Source organism: Strigops habroptila, chromosome 6, assembly GCF_004027225.2.
Source record: "Strigops habroptila isolate Jane chromosome 6, bStrHab1.2.pri, whole genome shotgun sequence".
Lineage (NCBI taxonomy): Eukaryota > Metazoa > Chordata > Aves > Psittaciformes > Psittacidae > Strigops > Strigops habroptila.
Genome location: NC_044282.2, coordinates 64,269,345 through 64,285,422, shown reverse-complemented (window position 1 = coordinate 64,285,422; position 16,078 = coordinate 64,269,345). Strand labels below are relative to the sequence as shown.

General features: G+C 39.7%; 1 protein-coding gene across 1 annotated transcript in view; it reads right to left on the bottom strand.

Annotated features, from left to right (window-relative positions):
* Positions 1–238: 238 nt before the first annotated feature.
* The window catches only part of MRPS5 (mitochondrial ribosomal protein S5), a 45,811-nt gene continuing 29,971 nt past the window's right edge, over positions 239–16,078 (bottom strand). Inside the window, exons 6-11 of the mRNA XM_030490753.1 lie at positions 11,543–11,633; positions 10,072–10,118; positions 8,917–8,974; positions 7,569–7,631; positions 2,457–2,593; positions 239–812 (exon numbers count right to left, since the gene is read on the bottom strand). Of these exons, the coding sequence (XP_030346613.1) occupies positions 588–812; positions 2,457–2,593; positions 7,569–7,631; positions 8,917–8,974; positions 10,072–10,118; positions 11,543–11,633 (621 nt within the window). The 3' untranslated portion in view covers positions 239–587. The remainder of the gene's footprint in view (positions 813–2,456; positions 2,594–7,568; positions 7,632–8,916; positions 8,975–10,071; positions 10,119–11,542; positions 11,634–16,078) is intronic.

The window sequence follows — 16,078 nt, the reverse complement described above, 5'->3', positions numbered from 1 at the left end:
AATTTTTGCACAACTCATCTTGTTGCCCACCATCACCTTGTTGCCCACCCTTGTCCCTCTTCCTCCCCACCAGAAGACACACAACTACTACTTTCTGGTCTCACAGTTCCCCTATCATAATGAGTGAGCCTAGGGAGTGCGATGGAGAGTGCACACATCAACTCCCACTACTGCTGCTTCCATCACATCTCCCAGACATAGGCATTTTCCAAAAAAGACACCAACAAACTCACACTGAGCTCATTCTGAGGATTCTTTATTGCTTTCACAAGCTTATCTTTCCAGTAGTTTCCCAAAAGCTTGTGAAAGACACGTGATCTGTTGATTACTCATCATCTTCAGGAATCAAGTAAATGCATGCTTGAAGACAAAGTCATGTTCACTGAGTGTTTCCATCTGAACGTCCCTAGTAGAACAGTGGTCAGAAGAATTGTGGGAAAGCAAACAGAATGGTAGCAATGGCAGCAGCAATTTGAATGGTATGATTATGATGCCCTCCTCTGAAATGTAAGCCCAGACAACTTGTCCATCTGGGCTGGCTTTCCCTGTTGCATCTCTGAGCAGAAGAGACAGAGGGACTGAAGCTTTTACCATATTGTCCGTCTGACATTCACCCACGGAGATTTCTTCATTCCCTGAGCTGCTTTCACATCACTCCACTCCAGCTTTATGTCTGGAACCTCATCTTCAGGCTCGGGATCCTCCCGGACAGTCCCCTCAGGCAGTGCCACAACGATGGGCAGAGGGCCCTGCTCCTCCCGGAACTCTACTACACAGAGACTCTTCTGGTTCGCTAACTGCTGGTGAGTCTCCTGGGAGCAGGAAAGAGAAAAGACAATCAAAGCAATGACACACAATGGTGGCTTACTTCAGGTCAAATTCTACATGGTGTATGGGGTAAGAAAGAGTCAATTTACTAATAAACAGTTTAAAATAAACAGTTTAAACACTGTGTAAATTACATTACTTGTCAAGCTCATCCCCATGGGTTGCAGATGAGCTAATTGCATAAGCAGCAGGAATTCAGAGAGCTAGACTGCAGATATACTAGCATGACAAAGCCATCCTAGAGGATGCTTCTGGAAAGCACGTGGCCAGAAAAGGAACATCCTGCTAACAGGGATTCATCTTGGCATGTCAGTAACATGCAGGAACATTATTATGTCTTTATTTTTGCCTATATAAATTTTGCTTTGACAACAATAAAGTGCTTATTCCTGCCCTGATAGGTAATACTAGCTAATATAATGATATGAATTTAACATTATTTTCAACTATACCTCTTCCTCACATACAAGTTGTTTTGTTAACACTCAGAATAACAGTTCACAGAATAAATGTCTACTGGGAACAGGAAATTTTTCCTATGCAGGGAAGTCAAGAAAATATATCAAGTGGTCACCTCAAAGCAATCACAGAATCAACCAGGTTGGAAAAGACCTTTACAATCATCAACTCCAAACGTTACCCCAGGATTGCCAAGGCCACCACTATACAATGTCTCTAAGGGCCTCATCTACAGGTTTTCTGAACACTTCCAGGGACAGTGATTATACCACTGCCCTGGGAATCCTGTTCCAATGCCTGATCACCCTCTTGGAGAATAATCTATACAGCAGGCCCTTCTTCTATTCAATCTGTGAAAGACTTCTCAGAGACAACACACTGAAAATATATGCCAGACTTCTTCAAGTCAGACTAACCTCAGATACTGGTAAGAAACTGTAACTATCTCATTAGGCAAAGAGGATCATAACCCCCTCCCTTACTGAGGCTAAACTGGACAAGGCGACAGATTTGACAATTATAGCTTTGAAGAGCTATATCGGGAGTGTAAGCAGCCAAATCCTGGCAGCTACCAAGGCTCTACATCCAAATGAGATAACCAGGAATTTCCAAAGGACTGACTCATCCTAAGGCTGGTATTCAAAGGAATGATGAAATGCTGCATATTGGATCTTTCCATCAACTACAGGCAGCTGGCTCAGAGAGAGGCATCTCCATTGTGAGCACTTTGAGTTAGAGGAAATGATACCACCTCCCTGACTTATTTCAGGGATCTTAATTATACTAGCAATAGAAGCAGCTGTGATGTTCCGTTCTTAGGCAATGAAAACCTACATTGCAGACAAACAAGCAGCTGCAAGCAAAGCTGGGCCACAACTTCCTCTGCCCATGATTTTTCAAATGTCACCAAAAACACTACAAATGAAAGCCCAGAAATTCAGATGTCCCCTGGAGACACTTGGTTGTGGAAAAGGTAGCATTACATACAGCTGTTTCTGAGTGGACAACTTCGGACAACTGCTGAGGAATTACATGCTGATTTTGTTTGCTCTTCGGAAAATTACTTACTTTTAAACCTCAATATAAACTGTGTGACCACAAACTATTACAACATTAATCCCGTTCTGTCCCCTGACCTGATGTATAGAACCACTCAGCGTGCACTCTACCTGTTCTGTCAAGCCTTTAAACAGAGCTCTGGTAACGTTAATCAAGTTTTTGGATCCAGAAACCTTGGCGTACATGTCTTTAATACCAATTAGTTTGCAGATGGTGATGATAGCTCGGTGGCAGTGAAGACCATACCCTGCGGGGGAAAATATAAATTAGCATTATATGATTATTTATAAGCATGCAACTTAGCTAAGGAAGAAGAGAGAACTAAGACCTCTTCTTAGTTATTTTTGTTTCCTAGCACATTAGAACACATTATATCTTAAAAATGGAAAAACCATTCTGATAAGGCCATTCTTCCCAGGCTTTGCTGCCATGTTAACATAAAGATCATGGGGGCTTTTGTCCTAAATATACCTTACTTAACATAATGCAAAACCAAATGAAAATGTCACCACCTAACCCAAAGCAAAACCATAAATAATGCAACCTGAAGAATTGTTTAATATGGCAAGTTTGGGTAGTACTCCTTAGAAGTACCACTGGCAGCTTTAGATGAATCTTCCAAAAACATACCCTCCCACCCTGGGAACATTGACCAAACAAAAGGCAATTTCCTTTTCCCACTCAGCAGAAAAATAACACTAGTACTTCCTGCTGATAATGATAACAACAACAACAATAATAATATATTAGTAGAGAAGCAAGGCAACAAGTTTACTTAAAAGAGTATTAAAAAGAAGCCATTAGAAGGGTAGAGGATCCAAATGCAACTGGATCACAACCAAGACTGTCTCTTCTAAAAAGCAATACCTACATAGCTTCAAAACCACTTCCTGTGCAATTTCAGGTGATCAGCTGCTGAGTAACAGCTTCAGTAATTCCTAATGATGGTAAATCTGCCTTTAAAGTCCTGGTTCATATACATGATGGAGGGATTTAAACTGGTCTCCTATTGTGAAGTTACTGCTCAAAACAGCTGGTGTGCTCAAGCACTTCTGTCCTTTGGGCATCCCTCCAAAAGGACCCAGCAGTAGAAGCAATGTCAGTGTCTCTCATTCCCAGGAAGATTGCTGCTGGATGAGAGGCCTGCAGTGCCTTCCTAAAGGCTGAGATTGTGCTTAAGACCTCTATCAGACACAGAGCAGTCAAAGAAAAATAGAGAGGAAAGGAAAAGGGAAGTCCAAGTCCATGGGCAATAATGGTCCAATAGAAAAGTCCAATCTAAACACAGAGCTGCTGGGAAAGAGGCTGAGTGCCCACTGGCACTGGTGTCTCTTGCTGCTCACAGGCCTTTGGGTAGCCATAAAAAACCTATCACATTTTATGCAGCTCTTGGTAAGCAAAGCTTTGAGCAGTGAAAGTGGGATGAGGCTGCCTGCAAATTCAAGAAGGCATCATGGCACTGACTCAGACCAAATTCACACTTGGTAGTTGATCTCCAAAATGTGAACCTGTTACTTGCCTGACTCAGCAACAGCAATTCACCAGCTTCACAGTCTATGCAAAATACAATAGCCTCTAGCCACCAGCCATGTAAAAGTTATGCTTTTCCCCTTCAGCTTACAAAAGCTAGTAGAATACTATGCACTGCCAAGAGAGTAAGATTGCACTGATTATCAAGGTATTGTGCTGAGACATCACTTCCTTTCTCCTGGCCCAGCAACTGGCATGAATTACACTTTGCTATTGCATTAGCGGCACAGCGTGAAGGATGGAATGGAAATGAAGGTAACGGTCTCCGTGGAGCTAAAATTACTGGAAACATAGCAAAATACATTTCTAGGAAAAATAATTATTTTCATTAAGCTTAAAGAACAAATGAGTGTTGCAACACTCATTTGTTTTCAACTTATTGTTCAAAGTAATAAGATCATAAAAAAAAAAAAGCTAAATTACAAGCCTGTAACTGTAACAACTTGAAATTTATAGGTGAGTGGGGAGGCAAGACAAACATATTTCAAAATCCACAAACACAACAGAGGTTTGTGTATCATCTACATCCATCTCCATCATAGAGTGTTATATTAGCTCCAGTGCATAACTGTAATATATTAGCAAATGTTTTCTTAGACTTGTCAGATTTTAATGAAGGAGTTATATTTTGAGGAGTCTAATTTTGCTCTCTTGCTCCCCAGAGAGTTTTGTTTCACGGGGCCTAGTTCTATTAGTCTTTAAAAATTGGTTTGTGATAGTTCTAATGTATCTTACTTAAAAGCTGAAAAGCAGGTTATTGATTAGTCCACTCTGGGGGACAGTCTTGCTGCTGAGTAAATAAGGAAAAGAAGTCTATTCCAGTGCTGCATGTTTTATTGTGCCAATATGTCTCCTTTTCTTTTAATCTATAATTAGAAAAGAAACTATGACCATCCAAAGCCATTTGTTCTGCCATTTGTACTGCCTATCCCTCACATGTGCAATTTAATTTTTGCCTTATGTCTGACCTGGCCACTAGAGACAAAGTCCCACCTGAAGCAATTCTGAAAGGAAAATTTCTTTCTCCAGTGTACAGAACAACAACCTTCCCTTTTAGTTACTATAATGGTGAAGGGAAAAACACAGTGGCTGGAGCATTAATAGCGCTGGGGTCAGGACGGTTTACACATGATGCATGCAGAATCGTTTTGGCTAAATGAGCAACCTGGTGTGGTGGAAGGTGTCCCTGCCTATGGGAGGGGGGTTGGAACTGGATGGTCCCTTCCAACCCAAACCATTCTGTGATTCTGTGATTTGAGAAAATACTGTTTTCTATGCTACAAGACAAAGTCAAGTTTTAGACACAATTACACGTGAATGACCTCTGAAAGGCTGTTTGTCAAAGATTCATTTTCAGTGCCTTTTAAAGCATTTCATTTCTGGCATTTTTATTGTGCTTTTCTCCCATCTGATCTCAGTCAGGCTTCTGCAGACTGTTAATACATAAAACAGAAGCCAGCAAACCAGTCCATCAGTCACTGAACAAAATTTATTCTGAACACAAAAGCAAAGGATTCCAACTGCAAACTCCAGCTGTGGAAAAAAAGCTGGGGTCAGACATTTTAAACTTGTCTGTGGCAGGCATGCTGCCTTACTGCGGTTTAATTCAGTGAGACCTATGTAAGAGAAAAGGGTCATTTAAATGTAAAACATTTTCTTACACTGGAAAAGATATAAAGGTAACCAAAAGTAGTATTTAAAATTTATCCCTCCCATAATCTAACACAAACTGTTAAGGAAATCTACATTAGATTTTCTGGGTAGCCACTAACAAGACTTTGGAAGTAAACCACCCACTTTAAATCCACACTAAGGGACTAGGAGCTCACATTCACATGCTCACTTCACATTACTTTTTTAACTTGGATTTTCACTTGTCTAGTATGTAATCCTGACTATATGATGGGGTTTTTCTCCACTTTGCAGGGACTAGGAATAAATTCAAGAATGGAACTTTTAATTTTAACAGTGACTTTACCTTTTCTACTGAAAAATTAGGCTTTGTTGTGATCATTTGCTGAGATAGCTGCCTGAGTCTGTACAGGAACTGGAAATAAACTGCTAGCTGTAATTATGCAAAGTGAGAGGCTTCAGTATACATAACCATACAGCTGTAATGCCAGCAGCAAACAGAGGGTATACTTTAAGTCTACATATGCCTAATGTGAAAACTATGAATAACTTTAATTGCTTATACCTATTAATTACAGCTACAGGGTATCAGTGCTGGGCTTCACAGCCACATAAGTGTATTTGACAAACTGCTCTGCGTTTCCCCTTATTAATTCACATTAGGAACTAATTTACAGTACTTAGGAGTGTATCGATGTGGTTAGCAGAGTAGTCTCATGACTACTGTAATTCTGAAGTCAAATCAGAGATGAAGATTAAGAGCTGTCCACACTCCAAAAGGTAGCATATTCTACAGCACAGATGAGCAATACTCCTGGTAGGCTCTGTCCAGCTGGCATGTGCTATAAAAACACGAGTGATCTGGAATGGTGGCAGACATGAAGTCCAGGGCCTGCCTCATGTTAAAGCTTGTTCTGTAGTACGCTCACAAGTTATTTAATTGTTCTAAAATTACAGCCAGCTCCTGCTGCTGCTATCATCCTCCCCTTAGAGTACAGCACAAAAGCCTGTCAGAGATTAAGGTAAAATCAGCAAGAGCTCTATCTATATCATCCCTTAAAAACTCTATTTTGCATAGATATATAATGTTACAGCTTGTTTTCAGGTCATGACCACATAATGAGGCCTCCCTCACACACATGCAATTTCGCTACAAAACTTTGCACACTAATCTACCATTACACTTCTTAATAAGGCCAATGATGCCTGCTGTCCACAGCACATTGGACATAAGCACAATTTTTTCTTGACAGCATCAAACCTGTTTCAGGAAATGTACAATCTAGTTCCATCAGTTATAAAACAGAGAAAATACTCATTAAATGAAAAAGTGTTTCCTGATTCTTGGAGGATACTTGGTTATATGTGAATGTGTTGTATATGTGAACGTGTTGTATAACTGAAAAGACTGGCAAGATACTCAGACAAGGCAAAGAACTGGCCAAAACTGGCAGCAGCAAGATACCAAGGCTAAAAGTGCTGATGTGATAGAACTGGACATGTATTCTGACACGGGTCAGCATGATACTCTGACAAATAAACGAGGGAAAAAAGAACCAGGCAAAATCATCATCTAAGTATGCATCCCCCATTTCCAGCAGTCTGCTGTCAGGCCAAGGGCTGAAGAGGGCAGAGGACCTGGTGACAGAGGACACAGAAAAGGCTGAGGTACTGGAGGACCCAGGAAATTACAGGCTAATCAGCCTCACCTAGATCCCTGGGAAGCTGATGCAACAACTAATTCTTAGAAACCATTTCCAGGCATATGATGTATAAAAAGATGGTCAGGAGGATCTACACTTAGGAAGCATGAAAGAAAACCACAAATGGAGCTCCCACCAGTGTAAGAGGCACAAACCCCGATTTACAATAACAAAACCATGTCACCAACAGTAGGTATTTCTAACGAAAACCAACTGATCATCTTTAGCATTTAAAACATAAACTAGCACCAAATGATCCATTTCTGAAGTGAACAGGCACTGCACAAATTAACTTTATCAAATAAATACCAGTCAGTAATTGATAAAACTTCAACATTTCTAGGCAGCTTTAATTACCTTTGTTTTGCTTCTTCATGCGGATGGTTGTTCTTTTAAATTTCACTGTAATGTCATGGTAAACTGGAGGGGAGGAAAAAAAAACCAATAGGCATTACAGCTAAATTCTTCTTTCTAGAAAAGCTTTAGCTCAGCGCATTTAAGGAGTACCTTTCTTTTTCAGAACTGTGAATGGGAAGCTGGTTTTACTCTCTTCTGAGTTCTTTAATAGTAAGGACTAATGGAGGTAAATTTCTGGAATAGATTAGGAAAGTTTCCACATCTGTGAATACTATGTTACTATTGTATACAAAACCAAGCTCCACTTGAAAAATGTGAAGTGTGTGTTTATCTCCAATGATCCTTACCTAGCTCTGAAGTGAGGTCACGTGATTCAATTTAGCCTTCTTCCACATACTCAGATTCTTCTAATAATAATTCAGCTTTTAACATAAGATTTCCCCAGAGGCTTCAGCATTCTTGGATTTTCCATACAGAGTATTTACCATTACAATTTTCCTGCTTCTCTCTGCTTCAAAATGAACCCCAACCTCATATCCTCTGGTGGGTGGCTGTTATATACATCTGATTCTGTGGTTCAGTCTCTGCACAGTGGATTCGAGCACTGCAGTCAAGATGGCTCATAGAGGACCTCTATGTTAAATAGAACGTAAAACATGGTGGAAATGCCACCAGTTTTTAATCAGATCCTAAACAGTGTGAAATAATAATGCTCAAGGAATAGATATGTGAAGGTAACTGCAGTTTTGTATTTGTAAGCTGGTTTTATTATACTGAATATTTACCTCCACAATGACTTGGTTATTCATTTACTCTCTAAGGTACTATCTTTCAATTTTTTTCTGAAAGATACCTGAATATTTGGTATACTGGTACCATGTCTGACATCAGAGAGGACATGTTTGGTATTAAACTGAATTAACAAAAAGCAACCATGAAACATCATATTTCTCCAGCCTACATTCTCCCTGGCTGCTGAGCTCTGTCAGCAATACATGGATTGACCCAACAGGGAATCATCTCTGACATACAAAGGCGAAAAGCACAGAGGAGTTCACCATAGAGAAGTGATAAACCACATATTCATTTCCGTTAATGGCAATTTATTTTATACAGGGATTGACAGACTATGTACTCTGACACGACCACCATCTAGCTAAAAGAGTCTGGAGCTGAGATTTCACACAGCATGCTAAAGAAGCAAAATAATGCATGAATAATACTAATACAATGCATGAGATCAGACAGGTTTTAGTTAACGTCTTTTTATGCTTTGTAACAAGTTGCAGTCAGTTCTTGTTGGTACATTCAGTACTGATCTAGAGTCTAAGAAAATCATAATACTTACTAGTGTGGTTCTGATACCGCTCTATAAAATGTAAGCAGCGTATTGCTTTATTCTTTGCCTAGGGAATAAAAGTAGAAAACATTTTTTTTCTTGATTTTTTTCTGCAAAGTATTGGAAATGTACTGTTCACTTAACTAGACAATGAAAAAAAAAAAGCAAGAAAGAAACCTTTGGAGACAGGATGGCTACATCTAATACATTTACTTTATGGAAATGAAAATGTTCTCTGTAAAGAACTGCTTCCTCCAACTAGATTTAATATTTTTTGAAAATTCTCAATACAGTAACAACTTTATCAAACTTTGTGTATTTTAGCATTGTTACATTGATAGCTTAGTTGAGCATTATAACACAAACCAGATTAATGTAGATGGACAAGTAACATTTTGAAGTCTAAAGGAGCCTTTAATTATGGTCATTATGCATGTGTAAGACAAAATTTTCTACACACTAACTGTGTAAGCAGATTGTATGCCATATAGCATTGGAAACAAGTGACCGTGGGGTATAGGTATATGCCATAGAAAAGGGAGCAGAAATAAAATAAAGAGTGCATTAAAAAAATCTCATTGCAAAGCAACCTCATTATGTGTGCCCAAAGAAGAGCATGACGCTGGTGAAGGGTCTGGAGCAGAAGTCTTATAAGGAAAAACTAAGGGAACTGCGTTTGTTTAGTCTGGAGAAGAGACCAAGGGGAGAACTTATCACCCTCTATAACTACTGAGGTTGTAACAAGGTGGGTGTTGGTCTCTTTTCCCAAGTAGCAAGTGATACGATGAGAAGAAACAGCCTCAAGTTGTGCCAGGGTAGATTTAGATTGGATATTAGGAAAAATTTCTTCACTGAAAAGGTTAGCAAGCATTGGAACAGGCTGTCCAGGGCAGTGGTTACCAACCCTGGAGGTATTTAAAGGCATAGTGCTTAGGGACCTGGTTTAGTGGTGGACTTGGCAGTGTTAGGTTTATGGTTGGACTCTACAACCTTAAAGGTCTTTTCCAACCTAATGATTCTATGATTACTTGTACCAAGGCAGATAAATCATGTATATGGACTTGCTTCTTTGCATACATTACAAAAGATATTGACCATAAAAAAAAGTGTAGGTATGAATTACATGTGCTTGTCATCAAGCAACAAGTCATCCAAGCAACATACTTTCCGTAAAGCATTCATCCTGTCACCTGCTTTCCCCATTGCAAAACCTGCAAGAAAGAAAAGAGTCACTTTATTACTGAGAAATAGATGAGGCAGGACCTTCATAAAGCAAAGGGGGAAAAACAGAGAACTTCACAACCACATTTAGAATCTGTTATTTCCACTCCACTGCACAGGTCATACTCCGAAAATGGTCCAGAGAAAACCACAGAAACCATAGAAAGTACCAGTTTAGCAGTTATGAATACCTAATAATTGGATGCCAATTGCTTGTTGTCAAATGAAACAAATATTATTTATTTTGTGTATTTGTCCAAACTTGTACCAAACAATTGAAGACAGGCTGAGAAAGTTGGGGCTGTTCAGCCTGGAGAAGAGAAGGCTGCGTGGTGACCTCATAGCAGCCTTCCAGTATCTGAAGGGGGTCTACAAGGATGCTGGGGAGGGACTCTTCCTTAGGGACTGTAGTGGTAGGACAAGGGGTAATGGGTTCAAACTTAAACAGAGGAAGTTTAGATTAGATATAAGGAAGAAGTTCTTTACAGTGAGGGTGGTGAAGCACTGGAATGGGTTGCCCAGGGAGGTTGTGGATGCTCCATCCCTGGCGGTGTTCAAGGCCAGGTTGGACAGAGCCTTGAGCCACGTGGTTTAGGGCAAGGTGTCCCTGCCCATGGCAGGGGGGTTGGAACTAGATGATCTTAAGGTCCTTTCCAACCCTTACGATTCTATGATTCTATGATTCTATGAATAATGGTGACCGTTTCGGCCAAAAAGAGTCCAGCCTTCTGCTTAAAAAGAAAGAAGGGAATGAAGAAAACCAAAAGGAATCTGATGCAGGTAAGAGCTCCAAGACCCTAAAAGCAATGCAGACTGGGTTTCTATTAGTGAAACAGGGAGTATCAAAACCAGGTTGTACAGAATAGTGCATCTGCAAAAAAAATGCATGTCTGTAGAACAAAGAACAGAGTCTGCTTTGACTGCCAGTTTACAAACTGCTACCTAATCTCTCTCAACTCTCAGACCTACTCCTATTTTCCAGGTCAGCTGTGGTAGTGATAAAGAGATTTCACAGCAGTCTCAGAGTATTTGCAGTCAGCTCAGAGCAGGGCATCAACTGACTGTATGGAATGAATAAGAGGATGTGACAACCATTTTCACTAACTCTGTAGTCCAACAATGTCAAGGTAGATTGAATGAAAATCATTTCACTTCAGCAGATCTAGCTTCTTTGGTCCTTTGATACAAAACAAAGTGTCCAAATGAATACATACATAGTTTGATTATAAATCTTTTATAGATGAAACTCAAAATTCTTACAGATATTTCAATATTGCCAAGTGGAAAAAAGGTTGAGTTTGTTGGTTTTTTTTTTTTATATATTAAAAGTCCCTTTAAATCAACCTTGCCTCTCAAAGTCCTATTACAAACAATGATTAACTTGGCATCTTTTACGTACAGTAAATGCACATACCTGCAGCTCCTTTACCATTTCCAATAGCCACCAAGGCACGTATTGACTTTTTTCTGCCTTCCTTTGCATTCATAGAAAACACATTTTTCACCTGAGGGAAAAAAACAAACCACAAAGCATCTTGTGATGGCACAGTCCAACTGTTTCTGTTTGTTTGTTTTTAAAGAGATTCAGTTTACCAAAAAGTAATTAGAGGTCTGTGATGAAACCATACAATATAAACTTTGTCAATGGGCATCATCTGCAAGTGGGACACTGGCTTCAAGGCATTAAATATGTAAAGGCTGCTAGAAGTCTATACTCAGACACAGAAGTTAGCTCAGTAAAGTTTCATTAAAATATCCCCTTTTGTAGTTAGCTGCACAACAGATAATGCTCTGCTGCTGTGAGCTTCACATGTGATTTCAATTGTGATGAAAAAACATGGAAAAAAATTGGAAGTGACATTAATACCTCACTGCCCCCCTCACATTTTAACATATTTTAGAAGCACTCAGAGGAATTCTTCAAGGCATGTTGTTGCTTTACACAAGTTATAACTTAGCACTGAAATCTACTTGCAGACTGCAGAAGGCAGTCTCATTACTGAGATGACAACTGCTAAAAAGACTTTATTTAAGAAAGGGGAAGAAGAAAACAGTATTCCATTCCTGGAACTAGAAATGTTTTCAGAAACTCTGCAAGGAATTCAAGCAGAGATGCAAGAAAGCTATTTAGTTTGGAGGGGGTGGCACAACTGGGGAGACAAGGTGGCCTTATGGTCAGTATTCTGGAAACCTAAATTTGCTTCTGCCTCTGCTACAGACTCCCCCTATGTGACTTGACGCAAGTCACTGCATTACAGTCTCCCACCTTGAATGACCTAACGTATCACCCAAGATCCTGCCCAGCTGGCTCCTGTGCTAGTGTCCTTGGTTTTGTTTACATATTAAAATACATTTTTACTTAAATATAGACATATATTTTCATATGTAGTTTATATACCGTATATAATGAACTATATATAATACATATACTACATAATGTAATATAATATATATAGTATACAAAAAATACATACACATATAAAGTAACTTACTGGATATTGCTTGACTGTGTCTCAGAATTACCAGTCACAAGATACAACTTACTTCATGGTTCATTTCTCCCCTTTCTCTCAAATGCACCAGGGCCTACTTTCTTGAAGCCTCAATATGATTTCCATAATTTACCATGACAGCTAAATTAAACATGCATTATTGATATACGAATTAAGCAGTGCCCCTTCCTTTTCCCTACATGTAATTCTTCAGTAAGCTAGACTAGTTGTAGTGTTATATCTGAAAGCAGGTTATTATACAATACTTGGTCATGGCTTAAACATGCTTCCTGAAATTCATACACCACTCCCCCCCCCGCCAAACACCCCCCTTCCACCCCAAAAAATTCCACTGACATCACAAGCTACAGATTAGGAATGAGTGCTTCTGAAAAAATCCGCCTTGCTTTCATTAAAATAAAGATGCTGTTAAACGCGAGGTGCACATATAGTCTAGAGAGCACTTTGAAGAAGTATCATCTTTGCTAATGGCTTATTCCGACCTATTTTTATTTCTGCAATCTTATTGCTTACAAGCGCAAGCTAAAAAAAAGCCCCCTAAGATGAAAGTACCTGTGGAAATAAGCTATTTACAGAAAATGCAAAATGATTATGAAAGAAAGAAGAGAGTGGAGCGATCTCCCCAGGAGCATCAAGAGCGTACTATTTCTGCTTTGCACATACTTTTTTGTCTTCCACTGCCAATCTGAATAAGTACTTGTAAAAACCCAGAAGTTGGCATGCATATTGTCAAAATTAAAGGACGTGATGTTTGTAGAAATCTACTCAAGAATTGCTTTTCTCCCCTTCCAGAAGGTGGCAATAAAGACACATGCAATGATTTCTCCAGAAGGCTTCCTAAAACTGCACTTGTCAGCTGTTTCTGAGCAGCTCTGAAGGAAAAGGTGTTCAGTCACCCATCACAATCAGTGCTACCGCATCTCTCCCGAAACACTGTGAAGGCCTTTCAAGCTTGATAATGTACACAGGCAGCTATGACTACTGAACAACATTGTCCTTAGATTCTCCCTGCCACAGCCCCATGCCTCCTCACATCAAAGCAAGCAGTGCTCCCCTGGAGTGCGCTCAGCACCGCTTCCCTTCCATCTTGAAAATAAAGCATGCAGCTGAAAGCCCATCATTAAACTGCACTGGAATTAATTAATATACAATGAAACAGTGTGACACTTTTAAAACAGCATGGCCCTTGAAAAGTGACTGAAACTAAGACACAATTACCCCTATTTACTAGATTGCCACTCAAGCTGGATTTAACAACAATTTTTTAAATTTGAAAACAGATGTATGCTCAAGCTTAATCATAGTGTACCTCAAATTGACTGTCTCCCTGCATCCATTATCCAGTGGTTGTAATGCAAATTCACCTAGATCCCTCCCTTGTTCTCCCTTTGGTTCCTGTCCCAGACATCCCACAAGTCTTGTGTAATACTGAAATTCTCTTCCCCTGCATTCCATAATGTGTCCCCTACCCCTCAGCAGTAACCCCCCCATAGTCTGTAGGGTGATCTGGAAAGCCTCATCTTAATAGATGTCATCCCTGGACCATAGGGCTGAGGCTGCTCCAGTACAGGAGCAAAAGAGAGTGTCTATTTCTCTGAATCTGTAATTTTGGTTCCCTGCCTGCCTTTGTGCTCCTCTGGTCTGTGCAGATGAGCCACCAATGCATTTATGGCTCTCCTGTGATGGTCTTGGGAGGAGTGCTGGCAGCGTGTTACCTGGGTTCCTCTACCTGCTATTGCCTCTGCACTCCTTTGTGTGCGGGCAGAGATGTCTTTTACCACATAACCTAACAGTCAGTGGTCTCTCCATCTTGGTCATCAGTAGAATGATTCTCTCTTGAGGAATTTGATTCAGTAGCTATAACCTCAGAAGCAGAAAGATTAGAACCAGCCATCCTGCTCGCAGTACATCCACCCCCCAAGTACTCAAGGCAATAGAGAAACTGCAATACAGAAAATAATCTGAACTCCTCTACCCCTCACTCAGCAAACAGATGAAAGTTTTTGACCAGGCACTTGAAGTGTTTTTCATAGAAATTGAGTCATCACAGCTCTGGGATAAACCCCAAGTGCATTTCTCATCCAAATAAATGAGCCAAATCTGCAGAGAAACTATTGACTAAACTGTAGTTAGTGCTGATAGTTTTCCTGTCACATGCGTGAAACTCTCTTTTATAACTCATGAGGAAAAATAAGATAGCTCATATGCCCTACTGACACAGCATATTGTCTAATGTGGCTTCATACTACAGCTCACATCTGAGTACAGATCCTTCGGATTAACCCCACAATAATGCATGATCAAAGCCATACTACATCTGAAATGGCTTTGTTTCCTTTTCAAAGGATGATCCATTATCATGCCAAATTATAACCCACTTAAAAGCTTCTGAATGTTCCAAATGCCAATTATTTCATCCATACAGCCTGACAGGTAAAAGGGATAAAAGACTGAATTATTTCATCAACAGAACCAGAGTAAGGTGGTATCCCTAAACGCTACTTTAAGGGCAGGCCAAAACTCTTGAGAACTCCAAGAATATCAGAAATGAATTCTCGTACACAGCTCTGACCTCTCATTCTTTCCTCTGACAGGTTGCTTCAGATGCTATCTTAGAAACTGTCTGAAATTTTCACTGTCAGTCTAAAGACACTGCCAGTATCATCTAGGGAACAGAAAACTTTCCTGTAGTTTTAAAAGCAAAATCTAGAGCTCCAATACCCCAAAAGTACTTTTGAGCCAATATCTCACTTGAAGTAAATTATTACTCAGACAGTATCCTGTCTACCATATAATTTTTCAGTCAAAGATGTCAAACAATGGATCTCAGACACTGTAATTTCATGCATCATTTCCTTTTCACAAGCCTTTTTTATTGCACCCTTTGCAAAAACAACATCTAGAAAACAATTTCCAATGACTTACAAGAAGAAACGAAGGGTTTAGACTACATATTAAGGAATATTCTTTTTGTTACAAGTAACAAGTCTACCAAGATTAATTCTGTGGTCTTAAAACAAATATGTACTCGTGGGGTTTTTACTACTTCATGGAAAATCGAAACTATGGTCTTATACTCCCTACGAACAACCTCCTGCTGCAGCTAGACAGTTTATTTTTGTTTAGTGGATGCAGAACAAATGACTATAGGGTGATACAGTTTGTAGCCCTCTTCTGTGCTCATATTCCCTATAACTGCATGCGCTTCTGTGGCAATACTTAAGGAATACTTCAGAATACTTAAGAGAGGTTCTTTGTATCATTTTGACCCAACAAACCTATGGTTTTTTTATTTTATCTCTGCTTTCCACACGCCAACATAGAGCTACTGCTTCTAAGGCAAGTTAATGCTCTTGCTCAGATTTTAGCTAACACGCAGCTCATGCTAAGGCCTGATGTATGCTGGGAGCAGCTCCATGAGGTCAAAGGGAGAGCAA